The sequence below is a fragment of the Scyliorhinus torazame genome, chromosome 4 (genome assembly GCF_047496885.1).
Source record: "Scyliorhinus torazame isolate Kashiwa2021f chromosome 4, sScyTor2.1, whole genome shotgun sequence".
Taxonomy (NCBI): Eukaryota; Metazoa; Chordata; class Chondrichthyes; order Carcharhiniformes; family Scyliorhinidae; genus Scyliorhinus; species Scyliorhinus torazame.
Genome location: NC_092710.1, coordinates 164,291,990 through 164,308,209, shown reverse-complemented (window position 1 = coordinate 164,308,209; position 16,220 = coordinate 164,291,990). Strand labels below are relative to the sequence as shown.

Here is a 16,220-nt window from a genome sequence, read left to right as displayed (position 1 = left end):
TTAATGGAATCCCATTACCAACCTTGTAAACCCCCACCACCATGCGACCCGCCACCCCGCCGGGTTCTTTTTTAACAAGGGGTGAATGTGGTGGTATGTATTAGGGGTAGTACGGTACCCAGTGATGCCGAGAGGCTATTGGTGGACAGACACTGGGTCCTGATTGGATCTGCTGCCTGCTGGCTCCACCCAGTAAGGTGGAGTATAAGAACCCGGGTTCTCCCAGTAGCCGCATTCTGTAACCGTACTGCTGCGGAACAAGTCTGCGTAATAAAGCCATCGATTGACTTCATCTCTTCTCGCCTCGTGAGTGATTGATTGTGCTACAAAGTAAATGATAGTTAACATGGTAAGCAATTTCAAAAATGATGGCAAAACTAGACACAGGCTAGGATTTAACCACCACAGCATGGCGCGTCTCTCCCCGGAGGATGTGGCGAGTCATTTAAATCTCCATTTAGTTCCATCGCACAGGGCAGGAGGAGCTGTAAATTCCTGGCCACAGATAGCGCCAGCACGGTCACACCCTGCAATTATATTTGGACTGTCCCCTATTTCCATTGGGAATTCATTTGTAACAAGAGAATTTTCAGTGTTAAAAGATCACTTAAAATCATGAATAATGATAGAACAGGAAACAGCATTTGAGGAGAGGAAGTGTGAGCATTCACAAGACTTTTAAATATAATTGCCAGCACCTTGCTGGTGTTGGGCATTTTGCATGGTGCTCCATTCATTAGACTTTTCTCTGCACCTTTCAACTGTAAAACATTTTGCACTTTAACTTGTTAAAATTATGAGCGGACAACTGTGTGGTGAGGGCAACAGAGGCAGCTGGAACCTCAGTGAATGGTGGGAGGAATAATCTACCTCCATAACTAAAGAAATTTAAGGACTGAGAAAGATAGAAAAATGGGGTGAATTAGAGTGAAATTAGGTACAAGAGAAGTAAAAATTGGAAAGAAAGATACAGAAAGGAAAAATAAGATTTTCTTTCAATGTGACTTTTTTTTTACATCTAATAACAATTGGCTCCGCATAGGAATGAACCATTTAAATTGTAATTTTCTGGGTCTGAGAGATTATTGGAATTGTTTTAATAATTATTGCATTATTAAAAGGGTACTTTCATTATTAATTACCAGACCTAGCTTTCTGTCGCAAATTTACCACTTAATGTTAAAATCCAACAAGTACTGAAAAGTTATGCAATTATTATATGAGAAGATATTTTTTTCCTACAGGGATGCCATAGCTGTCAGTAGATTTTGTCAGATTTGAACGTTTTAGAAGAACATAATAACCAGAGTATTTTTACTTTATTCATTTTTTTCTTGTGTCATTTTTTTCATACACCTACTTTTGCAGTTTCTCTGTCTTGATGCCAGCTGCAGCTCTGTGGGTAACACTCTAGATGCTAAGTCAGAATGTGTGTCTTTAAGTCCCAACACAGGACTTTAACATAAAAATCTAGGCTGACACTCCGGTGCAGTACTGAGGGTTTGCTGCATTGTCGGGGATGCTGTCTTTTGGATGAGATGTGAAACCGTGGTGCCATCTGTCCTTCCGGGTAAAAGATGTAGAAGATCTCAGGCCCCAACTCGAAGAACAGCAAGGGAGTTATACCTGATGTCCTGGCTAATGTTCATACTGCAATCCATATCACAAAAGCAGATGATCTGGCCATGATCATATTGCTGTTTGTGGGAACTTGCTGTGTGAACATTGGCTGCTGCCTTTTCTACAGTAGAACAGTGACCTTATTTCACAAATACTGGCTGAAAAACATTTTGAGGGGTATGGTGGCCATGAAATATGGTACATAAATGCAAAGTCTTTCTTTTCAAACTGTTGGAAATCTCTTCCTTATTGAAGGTTCAACGTGAAGAAGGAGTCAAGACAGCACGAGGTGATTTGCGGTCCCTTTCTGGAGGTGAACGCTCGTTCTCAACTGTGTGTTTCATTCTTTCACTGTGGGACACCATGGAGTCTCCTTTCCGTTGTCTGGATGAGTTTGATGTTTATATGGTAGGCTTTAAACTCAGTTAGTCTTCCAGTTGATTAATGTAAAAGTAGCAATGTTTATCACTTTTAACTTGTGTAGAATCATGGAATGTTGTTGAGCCAGACATCATTTTCACCCGACCACAGTATCTAAGCTTTAATACATGATTAGAAAATCCGTTGACTTGTTTTTCTTTCTTCAAAATGCTTCAGCTCAAGCATTTTATCAAGCATGCGTATACAGATTATCAATGATACCATCTAAACCTCCTGGCCAAAAACCCTTGGAAGTTCAGGAATGTGCTCATCATCATTTGTAGGGTCAGAGTTGGTCCCTTAATTCATATACTTCAGCCAGATGATCACACTTCACTGGGGGTGTATATCAAGCAACTACCAAAGTGAGCTAATGTTCACAGCAAGCGACCCTGATCTGGAGGGAAAATGGATGCCACTTTCCTTCCTGGGCCCCACTGACATCCAGTTTTTCAGCATGCCTGACTTCACTTAGCAAGACAACCTGCTGATTGTCTGCTTTGTGGGGATGTGGAAATATCTAACCAGGAACTCCTCAAAGCCCCGCAACCATCTATGGCCATCAGTTGGACGGTGTCTATAGTAGGGTGATTCCAAGTCACTGCCGGTGTGGAAAGATGAAAGATGAAGATTTCCCACTTTGTTGGCTTGAATTAATTTTTATGCAGAAATTGATATGTTAGTGCAATATTATCCAGAGACCCAGAGACAGGCCTAGGTTCGAATCCCACCATGGCAGATGGTGAACTTTGAATTTAATAAAAATCTGGAATTAAAAGTCTAATGGTGACCATGAAACCATTGTCGTAAAGACCCATCTGGTTCACTATTGTCCTTTCGGGAAGGGAATCTGTCATCCTTACTCAGTCTGGCCTGCATATGACTCCAGATCCACAGCAATGTGGTTGACTCTTAAATACCCTCATGGATGGGCAATAACGGCTGGCCCAGCTAGTGAGTCCCATACCGCATAAACAAATTTTAATAAAATTAATTGAATAAATGTAGGACAAACTGTAAACAGCAACTGTCAAGGAACAGGCAGAGAGCTGGCTACATGGGAGTTAGCTGCAAAGGTTAAAATGCCAAATTTCTGTTTCGTATTTTCCTTGGTTGAAAGACTATGGGCGGGATTCTCTGTTGCCCCACGGCGAAATCGTATTCGGCCATCGGGCGGAAAATCCCCGATTGCGACCGAATCGGGACTGGCGCTGTTTTTCGGATGCTCCACCCCCTCCAAATCAGCATTATCTAGAAGCGTGCCGCACACCGTTGCGATGGCGTCAGCAAGTGAGACCCTCCCATGATGCTCTGCCCCCGATGGGCCAAGTTAACAACCGTGCGCGTCACGAGTGGTCTGAGGTTTCGTAAACCCGGCGTGGCAGCTGCGGACTGTGTCCAGCGCCGCCAGAGTTGGGAGTGGAGCCGTGCTGCTGGCAGGGGGGGCTCCGGAGAGGGCTGCGGCACTGGTAGGGAGTGGTCCGGGGGTGGTGAGGGGTGGGGTACAGCGGGGACACTATTTGGCCATGCTGTCGAAGCGCATGGCCACGGACCAGGAAATTCTCCAGCCGTTTGTGTCGGGAACGCCGGAGGTTTTACCGGCGCAGCTGCGAGCCCCCCATCGGCCGGAGCATCTTTGCGAGGGCAGCACTGACTTTGTCATTGCAAAACTAGACACTTCCTCCGGACATAGCCTCAAAATCGGAGAATCTAGCCCCACATTGCCTTGAATGGAGGATGCCTTAATTTTAAAACTAATTGAGCAGGATTTTCCAACCAGTGACATGGGGGTTGGGTTCTCCGATCCCCGACGCCGGAATCATGTTCGGTGATGGGGCGGCAAATCCCCGATGGTGCTGAAATCGGGGGCGGTGCTGCTTTTGCGATGCTCCGCCCCCTGAAAAGCACCGTATCCATGGCCTCTGAATGTTGGCTGAGGCCCGCCATGCGATGCTGCGTCCCCGACCGGCTGAGTACCCGATGGTGTGAGTCGGGTGTGATCTCACCCGTCGGGAATCAGCATGGCAGATGCGGACTCAGTCCAGCGCCGCAACAGTCGTGGGAGGGCCGATCCAAGGGCAGGTGGGGCATTATTCGGGGCTGGGTGCACTGGTGGGACGGTCCGGGATGCGCGAGTAGGCCGGAGGGGTGACTAATTTACAGGCTGGGTCCGCCATGAAGCACGGCACGGCCGCCGCTGTGTGCATGAGCGACCATGGACCCGGCAACTCTCCAGGCCGTATCAGCAGCTAGAGCTGGGAGCTCTACACTGCTTGGCTGCTAGCCCCCAATGGAACAGGGAATCGGTGGCCATTTTGCGCCAGTTTTCCTGGCATAAAATGCCACCGTTTTCACGCCGGCGTGGGGACACAGTCCCAGCATTCGCGAATCGTGATTGGGTGGAGAATCGCGCGTCAGCCAAAAATCAAGGTCGGGGCCTGGCGTCCAATGGAACACCATGCTCTGGCAATGTGATAGTGGTGTGAATGCATCCAATGGCGTGTGCCGGTGTGGGCATGCTGATTGTACAGGAATAGCCATTAGCATATCATTAACGGGCCCCAGCCGGTAGTCTCCGGCCTCCCACGATGCTCTGCCTCCACCAGGTGGAAGTGACGAAAGCAAGGTTTACTTGTGGTTTTTAAAATCGGAAAACAGATGGTGTGGCTGCTGAGGGAGAGGGAGGAGGTAAGCAGAGTTACCAAAGGCACAACGATGATCTGCCAGTTGTGCCGCTCACCGAGGGGCATATGCCAGGGCCGGGTGGAGTGACGGGGGGGACCGGAGGTGGGGTGTGCCCCTGGAACGTTGGTCTGGGCATGGACCAACATTGCCCCATTGACTGCCCCCCCATACTGACTGCCCAATGTGTCCCGTAGATGTACAGGGTGCCATCGACCATATGCATACCGCTGGCATGGGTAGCGCCAGCCACCAGTACTCCTGCCAGCAGGGACGTGTGGCAGGGTCAGAGGCCCCCCGGTGCCAAGCACTGACGTGGCCAGGGGGAACAGCCGGTGTTGGGGGTGGGAATTGGGAGGGGGGACATGCGGGGCCAGGGGTTGCAGTGCAGGCCTGGGCTACCTTGCAGCCCGTTACACTTGGTTGGGCTCCTAAATAGGAGTATTTACCATGCTAACATGACTGCCCTTTACCCCCCTGCAGAAAATAGAGTTCGATATCAAGCCAGGAGTGGTTGGCATCTGCCCAGCCCCCGCAGCCCTAGTGGATGCCATGAGGCTGCATGAGCAGGAGGTGCTCGGAGAGGACCCTGGAGAACTGAAGCCTCCCCCAGAGGAGCAACTGCCAGCCTGTCATGATGGAGAGCCGGCCGCCCAACAGGCCGAGGAGGAGGTGGGAAGGAGGCACCACATCAGGCCTCGTGTGTATCGGCAATGTCTGTCGTACGAGGACCTGCCAGAACAAGTGGGTCGCTGCTGTCTGCAGCTGAGTAGGGAGACCGTGAGACTTCTGGGCCGGATAACGGCGCGTCTGAAACTGTGAGGATATCCGCTCCAGGTGGCCGTCAAGCTGACCGTCGTCCTGAACATATATGCAACAGGGTCCTTCCAGGCGTCGAGTGCGGACCTGTCTGGGATCTCTCAGACCTCCATGCACAGTTGCATTCATGCCCTTACTGAGGGCCACCTGGATATGGACTAAGCCCGCCAGGTTACCTGGGCAGCGGGAATCGGCGTCATCGCCGGGATGCCAAGGGGTGTTAGACGGGACGGACGCATGTTCTCCAATGAACACTGCTGCAGGAGGGGGTGCTTTAACAAACCGATACCGGGGCAGCTTGCACAACGCCTTCATCCTCGTGCACTTGACGGTGCCCAACACATTCAAGGCACTCCTGCAGGTGAGGGGTTACCTCCTGGGCAATAGGGGGTATCTGCTGTGGTTGTCGATGATGACGCCTATCCGGAAGCCACAGAGCAACGTGGAGAACCACTACAATGATGCCCATGCTGTGCGCAGGAGCGTGATCAAATGGTGCACCAATGTGCTCAAGGTGCGGTTCAGGTGCCTAGGCTGCTCTGTTGGGACCCTCCAGTATAGCTCTAGGAGGGTCTCCCACATTATGGTGTCCTGCTGCGTCTTCCACAACATTGTGCGGCAGAGGGGCAACATGATGGAGGGGGAGGAGGAATGCCAGGCCTGTCCGATGAGGATGCGGAGGAGGGCCAGGATGAGCAGGAAATGGGGCCCTGACAGCCACAGGAGGCCGCACAACGTGTACGTCAGGGTTGGCGTGCACAGGACAATCTGATCATCTCCAGGTTAGCCGACTAAAGGGCCTGGCCATCAACAACTCGAACATCCTGTACCACCCCCTCCCCTGTCCCCCCCTCCCTTCACTCCATATACCTCCTCTTCTCCGCACCTGCACCCCCCTCCGTGCTTCCCACCTGCTTCATCACTGCCGTGGGTTGGCAGTATCAGCGGGTCTGATCCATCGGCTGGAGGATGATAGTGACCAGTTCCGTGATGAACTTTGGAACATGAGGTCTGACTCCTGCCCTCGGTAGCACTTTCCAACATCAGCCCCGGTCTTCCCTGCATGTGTGCTGGCCATTCCATCTCACAGTTCTATTGAACCGCTGGGGTGGGTCCAGGACCCGGGGTAGCTGGGGCGGGGGGGGGGGGGGGGGGGCACGGTGGTGGTGGTGGGAACTGGTCTCTGGGATGTGGGGGTGTGGGGTGCGGTACTGGGCTTGGGAACCTGAATTGTAGCTCCAGTATACAGGAGGTTGAGAGTAGTGAGGTCATGAGTAAGGTTTCAAAGTTTACCAGCAGGCAGGAAGGTGGTTTGAAGTGTGTCTTCTTCAATGCCAGGAGCATCCGGAATAAGGTGGGTGAACTTGCGACATGGGTTGGTACCTGGGACTTCGAGTTTGTGGCCATTTCGGAGCCATGGATAGAGCAGGGACAGGAATGGTTGTTGCAGGTGCCGTGGTTTAGATATTTCAGTAAGCTCAGGGAAGGTGGTAAAAGAGGGGGTGGGGTGGCATAGTTAGTCAAGGACAGTATTACGGTGGCAGAAAGGACGTTTGATGAGGACTCGTCAATTGAGGTAGTATGGGCTGAGGTTAGAAACTGGAAAGGAGAGGTCACCCTGTTAGGGATTTTCTTTAGGCCTCTGAAAAGTTCCAGAGATGTAGAGGAAAGGATTGCAAAGATGATTCAGGATAGGAGCGAAAGCAACAGGGTAGTTGTTATGGGGGACTTTAACTTTCCAAATATTGACTGGAAACGCTATAGTTCGAGTACTTTAGATGGGTCTGTTTTTGTCCAATGTGTGCAGGAGGGTTTCCTGACACAGTATGTAGATAGGCCAATGAGAGGCAAGGCCATATTGGATTTGGTACTGGGTAATGAACCAGGACAGGTGTTAGATTTGGAGGTAGGTGAGCACTTTGATGATAGTGACCACAATTCGATTACGTTTACTTTAGTGATGGAAAGGGATAGGTATAACGATGGTGTCACCCCTGAACATGTGCTCCGGGGTGTCCCGGGGGGGGGGGGGGAGGGTGCAGATCACCAGCAGGTCCCAGCTCTTCACCAGGTGAATCTTGGTGTTGCGATGGAGAGGTGAGGTGAGAAACCCCAGATGAACTGCCTCGTCTCCAGATGATCCTGCAAGACAAAAAGATAAGGCGCATGATTGGATCGCAGGTAGGCGTGGTGTGGGGGAGGGGTGCCCCACATGCCATAGGAACATCTCATTTTGATCACTTGTGCCTCCGATGCCAACCTGTGCCTCGGCGACTGCCCAATCTCCAACCACAGCGACCAGGTCCAGCACCCTCTGCTCAGCAATGGTGAGGGGCCGCAGGCTCGGCGGGCCCCTTCAGTCTTCTCTCTCTCCCTGCGGTTGTGGGCCACCTTCTCCTGGGGGACAGATTATGCAGAGTGTGAGACACTCGGATGCAGGCTGCACAGGGGGTCCGCTGCCAGTGGCATGTGTGTGCAGGGCACCCGGCCATGGCGGGCAGTATTGGTGCTGGCATGTGGTGCAGGTTGGAGTGTGAGTGGCCTGCTGGTGGGTGGGGTTGATCATCCTCCAGGTGGTGAGGGAGAGGCTGGGAGTGTGTGGGATGGGGGGTTGGTGCCAAGGGCACGGTGGTGGTGACTCATCCTGGCTCACCTGGGGTGCTGCCCATCCTCTCCTTGCGCTCTGCCTGGTGGGGACCGCATGTCGGGGGTGGTGCTTGTGTGATGGATGTGTGGGGTAGGGGATTGTGTCAGGGGCATGGTGGTGACTCACCCTGTCTGGCCTGAGGAGGTCATGCAGCTTCTTCCTGCACTGCTGCCCGGTCCTGATGGTGGGGCCCATGCGTTCATGGCCTCTGCCATCTGCGCCCTGGCCCGGTTGACATCTGTGGGTGGCAGCTGTCTTTCCATCCCGGGAAACAGGCATCCAGCAGTGTCTCCAGCTCTGCCTCTGCGAATCTCAGGGCCACTCTCCGTGGTGACATCTTCTTGGCTGGAATGAGAGTGTGTGGGGAGTGGAGTGCTTATGTGCAACTCCAGCTTGTCAGGCTTTCCAATTCCAATCCCAACCTCAGCAAATCCGACGTCGGCATCAGTTAGAATCGCAATGATTCGCTGGTGCTGGCCTATTAGCATGTCCTGAATTGCTGTGGTCCGGCGCCGCTATCAGGGCCATGGAACACCCGCAATTCAGTCCTGGGGCGTCATTCTCCGACCCCCTGCCGGGTCGGAGAATGGCCGTTGGCCGCCGTGAATCCCGCCCCCGCCCCCGCCGAAGTCTCCGAAGGGAGAAAAGTCAGCGGGGCGTTAATGGCGCCGCTGCCGCGGAGAATGTCACGGGTCTGCGCAAGGCAGCCGATTTTCGGCCTGCCGATATTCTCCCTCCCGGATGGGCCGAAGTCCCGTCGACGTGATGACCGTTCACGTCGACGTGAATCAAACCTCCTTTTCATCGGCGTGACCCGGTGCTCCAGGCTCACGCCGACCAGCGAGGAGGTGAGTGACGGCCTGGGGGGTTGGCTCTGGGCAGGAAATGGCGTGGCCGCAGACTGATTGCGTGAGGAGAGGTGTGTCTCGGCTTGTGTGTGTGTGTGTGTGCGGCGGGGGTGGGGGGGGGGTGGTTAGAGTAGGCTGGGCTCCGGGGGAGTGCCGGGAGGGGGTCCGTGCCGGGGTGGAGGTTGGGGGTTGGGGGGGGTCCGTGCTGGGGTGGAGGTTGGGGGTTGGGGGGGGTCCGTGCTGGGGTGGAGGTTGGGGAGGGGGTCCGTGCTGGGGTGGAGGTTGGGGAGGGGGTCCGTGCCGGGGTGGAGGTTGGGGGTTGGGGGGGGTCCGTGCTGGGGTGGAGGTTGGGGGTTGGGGGGGGTCCGTGCCGGGGTGGAGGTTGGGGGTTGGGGGGGGTCCGTGCTGGGGTGGAAGTTGGGGAGGGGGTCCGTGCCGGGGTGGAGGTTGGGGGTTGGGGGGGGGTCCGTGCTCGGGTGGAGGTTGGGGAGGGGGTCTGTGCCGGGGTGGAGGTTGGGGGTTGGGGGGGGGTCCGTGCTGGGGTGGAGGTTGGGGGTTGCGGGGGGTCCGTGCTGGGGTGGAGGTTGGGGAGGGGGTCCGTGCTGGGGTGGAGGTTGGGGGTTGGGGGGGGTCCATGCCGGGGTGGAGGTTGGGGGTTGGGGGGGGTCCGTGCTGGGGTGGAGGTTGGGGGTTGGGGGGGGTCCGTGCTGGGGTGGAGGTTGGGGGTTGGGGGGGGTCCGTGCTGGGGTGGAGGTTGGGGGTTGGGGGGGGTCCGTGCTGGGGTGGAGGTTGGGGAGGGGGTCCGTGCTGGGGTGGAGGCTGGGGAGGGGGTCCGTGCCGGGGTGGAGGTTGGGGGTTGGGGGGGGTCCGTGCTGGGGTGGAGGTTGGGGAGGGGGTCCGTGCCGGGGTGGAGGTTGGGGAGGGGGTCCGTGCCTGGGTGGAGGTTGGGGAGGGGGTCCGTGCCGGGGTGGAGGTTGGGGAGGGGGTCCGTGCCGGGGTGGAGGTTGGGGGTTGGCGGGGGTCCGTGCTGGGGTGGAGGTTGGGGGTTGGGGGAGGTCCGTGCTGTGGTGGAGGTTGGGAAGGGGGTCCGTGCTGGGGTGGAGGTTGGGGAGGGTGTCCGTGCCGGGGTGGAGGTTGGGGGTTGGGGGGGTCCGTGCTGGGGTGGAGGTTGGGGAGGGGGTCCGTGCCGGGGTGGAGGTTGGGGAGGGGGTCCGTGCCTGGGTGGACGTTGGGGAGGGGGTCCGTGCCGGGGTGGATGTTGGGGAGGGGGTCCGTGCCGGGGTGGAGGTTGGGGGTTGGGGGGGGTCCGTGCTGGGGTGGAGGTTGGGGGTTGGGGGGGGTCCGTGCTGGGGTGGAGGTTGGGGAAGGGGTCCGTGCCGAGGAGGGTGATGGGAGGGCAAATGAGTTGGTCCACCTGACCAGGTGCCAGCCTCCAACAGTTGGACCCATGCGGTCCATGCCACCTGGCTGGGGGGAGGAGGGGATATGGGGAATGGTGACATGTCGTCGTTCCCCTCCCCCCCACCAGGCCGTCATGTTTTCAGACCATCCAGCGATGTTGGCCGCCGTGGTGGCAGCCGCTCATGTCTATGTTGCCCTGGATGAGGAGGAGGAGGAGGAGGAGCGTGCCAGAGAGGCGGCGCAGGCTGCCGCAGAGGGGCAGGCGGCAGCCGCCCAGGCTGGAGGGACACCTGACCGACAGGACGAGGAGGGGGAGGAGGACGTCGCGGCCCCACGGCAACGGAGGCACCTGAGGGCGCCCCGTGTGTACCGGCCCCGGCAGTCATACCAGGACCTCACGGACCGGGAATGCAGGAGGAGACTCCGGATGAGCCGGGAAACCGTGGCACACATCTGCCACCTGCTGGCACACCTGTCACCGCGTGGCACTGGCGGGGGACACCCTCTCCCCGTGTCCGTCAAGGTTACGGTGGCCCTGAACTTTTATGCAACGGGGTCATTCCAGGCACCGAGTGGGGACCTGTCCGGCATATCGCAGACATCGGTACATCGGTGCATCCGGGCAGTGACAGATGCCCTTTATGCCATGGCGCACCGCTACATCCGCTTCCCCGTGGACCGGGCCAGCCAAGATGCCCGGGCCGTGGGCTTCTCTGCCGTTGCCGGGTTCCCCATGGTCCAGGGCGCGATCGATGGGATGCACGTCGCCGTGCGGCCACCTGCAGATAACAGGGCCGTATTCACTAATAGGAAGGGGAGCTATTCGATGAACGTACAGGTGGTCTGCGACCACCGCATGATGATCCTGCACGTCTGCGCCCGTCACCCAGGCAGTGTACACGACTCATTCGTGTTGTCGCGGTCATCCATCCCCGGCATGTACGAGGGACGCCATCCCCGGCTGAGGGGCTGGTTGCTGGGCGACAGGGGCTACCCATTGCGATCGTGGCTGATGACGCCTATATGGAGGCCACGCAGTGAGGCGGAGAACCGCTACAATGATGCCCATGTAGCGACAAGGGGAGTGATCGAGAGGTGCTTTGGCGTGCTGAAGATGTGTTTCAGGTGCCTGGACCTCTCTGGGGGCGCCCTCCAGTATCGGTCAGATAGGGTCGGCCGCATCATTGTGGTGTGCTGCGTCCTGCACAACATAGCCCAGCAGAGGGGCGATGTGCCGCAGGCAGAGGAGGGCGGAGTGGAGGAGCAGCAGGAAGAGGCCCAGTCCTCCCCAGATGAGGGGGATGGGGGCAATGGTCAGGGCAGACGGGGTAGACACAGGCGGGTGGCTGTCCACCGTTACCGGCTGGCCCAGCGGGCACGGGACAGACTGATAGCCGCCCGCTTCACTGACTAGATGGGCGTGGGAATCGGGTAGTATGGCCACAGACCGCACACCATGGCAACAGCCGACCACCCACACCCCCCACCCATCCATCGACCCAGCACCCTCACCCCCCTCCCCAACCCCACACACCCCACCCGCATGCACACCACCCCCCCCCCCCCAATTGCCGATCCACCGGCGGCACAACGGGCCGGGCTCACCCAGTTGCGGGTGGACGCGTGTCTATCGCAGGCCATGGAGGATGATGACAACCCGCCCTGCGATGAGCTCCTGACTCTACATCGTTTGACTATGTCTGACCCATGGCCACAGTACCACCATCCACCCGGACCATCCCTGCATGCGGCTGTGACACTGCAGCGCACGGTCCCGTCCTCTGCCCGGGGGATGTTGATGGCGGCCCAGGGAGAAGGGGGCAGACTCACCTGGGGCTGAGGTAAGACCACCCGTCACACACACACTTGCGCTCAACGTACATGACACGCCCGCACACTTTGGACAGAGCACAAAGGCAGCTTCGGTAGGTGTAACATTGACTTTAATAACCAAAGGAGTTCATGCACGTGCCCAAGCCCCGAAAACTCATCTGTGCCCTGCACCCATGCCAACTTACTCAGTGTCTAATTGTTTGGCCTTACGGGCCCTTTGACTACGTCTACGTGGTTCCCCAGACGGTACAGCAGAACTGGAGGTGGACTCCTGTGATTCCTGCCCTCTGACACTGGATCCCTTTGGCGGCCGTTTCCTGGGGCGTCCTGGCCTAGATGGGCCAGGCTGCGGCCCGGGCGACTGGGATGGTGAGCTGCCAGCCTGTCCTGCCCGTTGCCCACCCGATGCACCTGGGACGGAAGTGGGGGAGTCCGAGGTGTCGCGGTGTACCGGGACCTCCCCTACAGAGGGAGCCGGGACGGACCACACCACCTCCTCCTCCCTCGGGGTGCCCGATGGCCCCCAGGCCTCTACATGGGTGGGGGATGCGAACGGACTGGCCATCCGACGCGCCCCCGACATCTGGCGCTGCCAGTCCTGGAGGCCCGTGCTAGTATCGACAGGGGTCTGCAGGTTTGCAGCCATGGAGCCCAGGGGGTTGTCAAACCCTGTCTGTGACAGTGCGACGCCGGCTCGCACATGGCCACTGGCGCCGATGCCCTCAGCGATGGCCTGCTGAGACTGGGCCATGGCCTGCTGAGACTGGGCCATGGCCTGCTGAGACTGGGCCATGGCTTGCTGAGACTGGGCCATGGCCTGCAGAGACTGGGCCATGGCCTGCAGAGACTGGGCCATGGCCTGCTGAGACTGGGCTATGGCGTTGAGCGCCTCTGCCATCTGGCGCTGGCACTGGCTCATGGCCTCCTGTGAGAGGGCAGCCATTTCCTGGGCCACAGACGCCGCCTGCACGGAAGGCCCCAGGCCTCGCAAACCGTTCCCCATGTCTGACACCGTCGCACCCATTGCCTCCACCGCGGACGCCACCCGTGCGGTGTCAGCCTGGGTGGCACGCATGACCGGGACCACTCCCAGCTCCTGGACGCGGGTGGACTCCTCCACCTGCGACCGCAGCCGCCGCAAGCCACCCGTCACCCTATTCGCTCGTCTCCGTGTCGGTGGTTGCATCGGATCTATGTGTGGGTGTGGTAACTGCAGGAACCCGGGATCCATCTGGGCGGCAGATGTTCGCTTGGCCTGGGCTGCCCTCCGACCGCCCTGTCCCTCTGCTGCTCCTACCTCCACCTGCTGTACCGGGACGGCTGTGTTGTGCGCACCAGTGAGTGTACCAGACGCCTCATCACTAAAGTGCCCAACCGTGGTGAGTGTTTCTGCGATGGTGGAGGGTGTTGGTGACAGCAGTGGCGTTGTGTCGTGCTCTTCGTCCCACTCTGACTCCATGGCACTTTGGGGTGGGGGTTCGTCTCCACCCATCCACTCTGAGTCACTGTCCGGTATTTCGTCTTCCCGGGTAGGGGTGTCCTGGGTAGTGCTGTCCCGGGTAGTGCTGTCCCGGGTAGTGCTGTCCCGGGTAGGGGTGTCCTGGGTAATGCTGTCCCGGGTAGTGCTGTCCCGGGTAGTGCTGTCCCGGGTAGGGGTGTCCTGGGTAGTGCTGTCCCGGGTAGTCGTGTCCCGGGTAGGAGTGTCCTGGATAGTGGTGTCCTGGGTAGTGGTGTCCTGGCTCGGATGTGACGGGCGCCTGTGGCTGCCCCCCTCATCGCTGGGTGGTCGCTCCCGCACGTGACGGGGGTGTCGTCTCCCTGTTGCTCCAGGTCTCTCCGTCTCCCGTGGTGTGCGAGGGGCATCCTGCGGGCGTCGCATGCTGGAAGGTCCGGGTCTCTCCGTCTCCCGTGGTCTCCGAGGGGCATCCTGCGGGCGTCGCATGCTGGAGGGTCCGGGTCTCTCCGTCTCCCGTGGTCTCCGAGGGGCATCCTGCGGGCGTCGCATGCTGGAGGGTCCGGGTCTCTCCGTCTCCCGTGGTCTCCGAGGGGCATCATGCGGGCGTCGCATGCTGGAGGGTCCGGGTCTCTCCGTCTCCCGTGGTCTCCGAGGGGCATCCTGCGGGCGTCGCATGCTGGAGGGTGCGGGTCTCTCCGTCTCCTGTGGTCTCCGAGGGGCATCCTGCGGGCGGTGTGCATCTGCGGGGATGGGTGCCTGGACGTTTGGTCCTGCGATACACAATGAAGCATGCATGGTTAGACATCAGGCAGTGATCAGGTGATACGGGGAGGGGGATATAGGGGAGGGGGGATATGGGGACGGGCTGTTGGTGGCTCACTTGCTCGTGGGCCCCCGACCTCTGCATCAGCAACGTCCCGGTCCTCAGGTCCGCCAGCCAGTTCCAGGGCCCTTTCCTCGTGTACGGTCAGTGGCCTCTCATCAGCGGGCCCTCCTCCAGTCCTCACATGCTCCATATTGTTGTGTGCGCGCTTCTCCTGTGGGGGGGTGGGGGTGGTGGCAGGGGTAAAAGGCAACAGTGTTAGGCAGGTATATGAATGCACGCCATCGGTTGCGCGTGCATTGCAAAGGTTAAGGTTAGGGCTGGATTGACTTGGGGATATGGGGGATATGGGGGAGGGGGATATGGGGGAGGGGGGGATATGGGGAGGGGGGATAGGGGGGATATGGGGGAGGGGGGATATGGGGGAGGGGGGATATGGGGGAGGGGGGATATGTGGGAGGGGGGATATGGGGGAGGGGGGATATGGGGGAGGGGGTACATGGGGGATATGGGGGAGGGGGGTATGGGGGAGGGGGGATATGGGGGAGGCTCACCCTTCCTGGTCTGACGAGGTCGTTCACCTTCTTGTGGCACTGGGTGCCTGTCAATGGTGTCAGGGCCACAGCGGTGACGGCCTCTGCCACTTCCCTCCACAGACGCCGGCTGTGGCGTGGGGCAACTCTGCGGCCGTGCCCGGGATACAGGGCGTCCCTCCTCTGCTCCACCGCGTCCAGGAGCGTCTCCACGTTGCGTGACTCGAACCTCGGGGCTGAGCGACGGCCAGCCATCCAGTCGGGTGTTGCGGTCGGGTGTTCTGGTCGGGTGGGGGGGGAGCTGCGCGGCCTTATGAGCCGTCACGCCGTGCAGCGCGTATGACGCTGCACGGCGTGAACCACTGCGCAAGCGCGGATCCCGTTACGTCGCTGCTAGCCCATTTCGGGCCGGAGACTATCGTCCCATTTTTATGACGTGACGCAAGTGGGATTTGCGCCGTTTTTTGCGCCGATCGGCGGACTTTCCGCCGATAACGGAGAATTTCGCCCCTGATGTCAGCATTTACTCTCTGAAACGCAGAATCTAGCCCATTATGTTCAATGGTGAATGTATTTAACCTTCAGGAAAGTCTTCACACTGGAAGGGGAACCAGAGACAGATCAATACATATCACATTTTACATGGTGAAGCCAACATTTTGACTTTTGAGTGATGTGTTCCATGAGAGGAAACGAAAGAGATCATCTCAGTCTTTGTTCAGTGTATAATTTATTTCCACTTGTGAAGAGGCGTAACCAACTCACAGCTTTTCTGCTGAGATATTTGGTTCTCTTGTAAACAGCTCAATGCGAAACCTCCGAAGTCAAGGCGAGTGGGTAAATGCAAACCTAAGATTTCTTATGCCCAGAATGTTGTGGATGCAAAGGGAATGAAGATATTTAGAAAAGATTTGAAATTGGCAAGTCAGTATATTAAAAGAAATGGAGAAATGCAAAAGGGCACAAATTCTGGAGCAGGCTTGATAAGACTGTAAATTTTGCTTTCATGAACGTACATTTGGGGCAGCACGGTGGCACAGTGGGTTAGCCCTGCTGAGGTCCCAGGTTTGATCGCGAACCTGGGTCACTGTGTGGAGTTTGCACATTCTCCCCGTGTCTGCGTGGGTTTCGCCCCCAC

At 57.7% G+C, this 16,220-nt stretch overlaps 1 protein-coding gene across 2 annotated transcripts in view; it reads left to right on the top strand.

Annotated features, from left to right (window-relative positions):
* Nucleotides 1-16,220, top strand: part of LOC140410570 (structural maintenance of chromosomes protein 6-like) — a 185,852-nt gene that overhangs the window by 165,629 nt on the left and 4,003 nt on the right. For both annotated transcript variants that reach the window (XM_072498829.1, XM_072498830.1), the window contains one exon: nt 1,876-2,028. In XM_072498829.1, the coding sequence (XP_072354930.1) occupies nt 1,876-2,028 (153 nt within the window). The remainder of the gene's footprint in view (nt 1-1,875; nt 2,029-16,220) is intronic.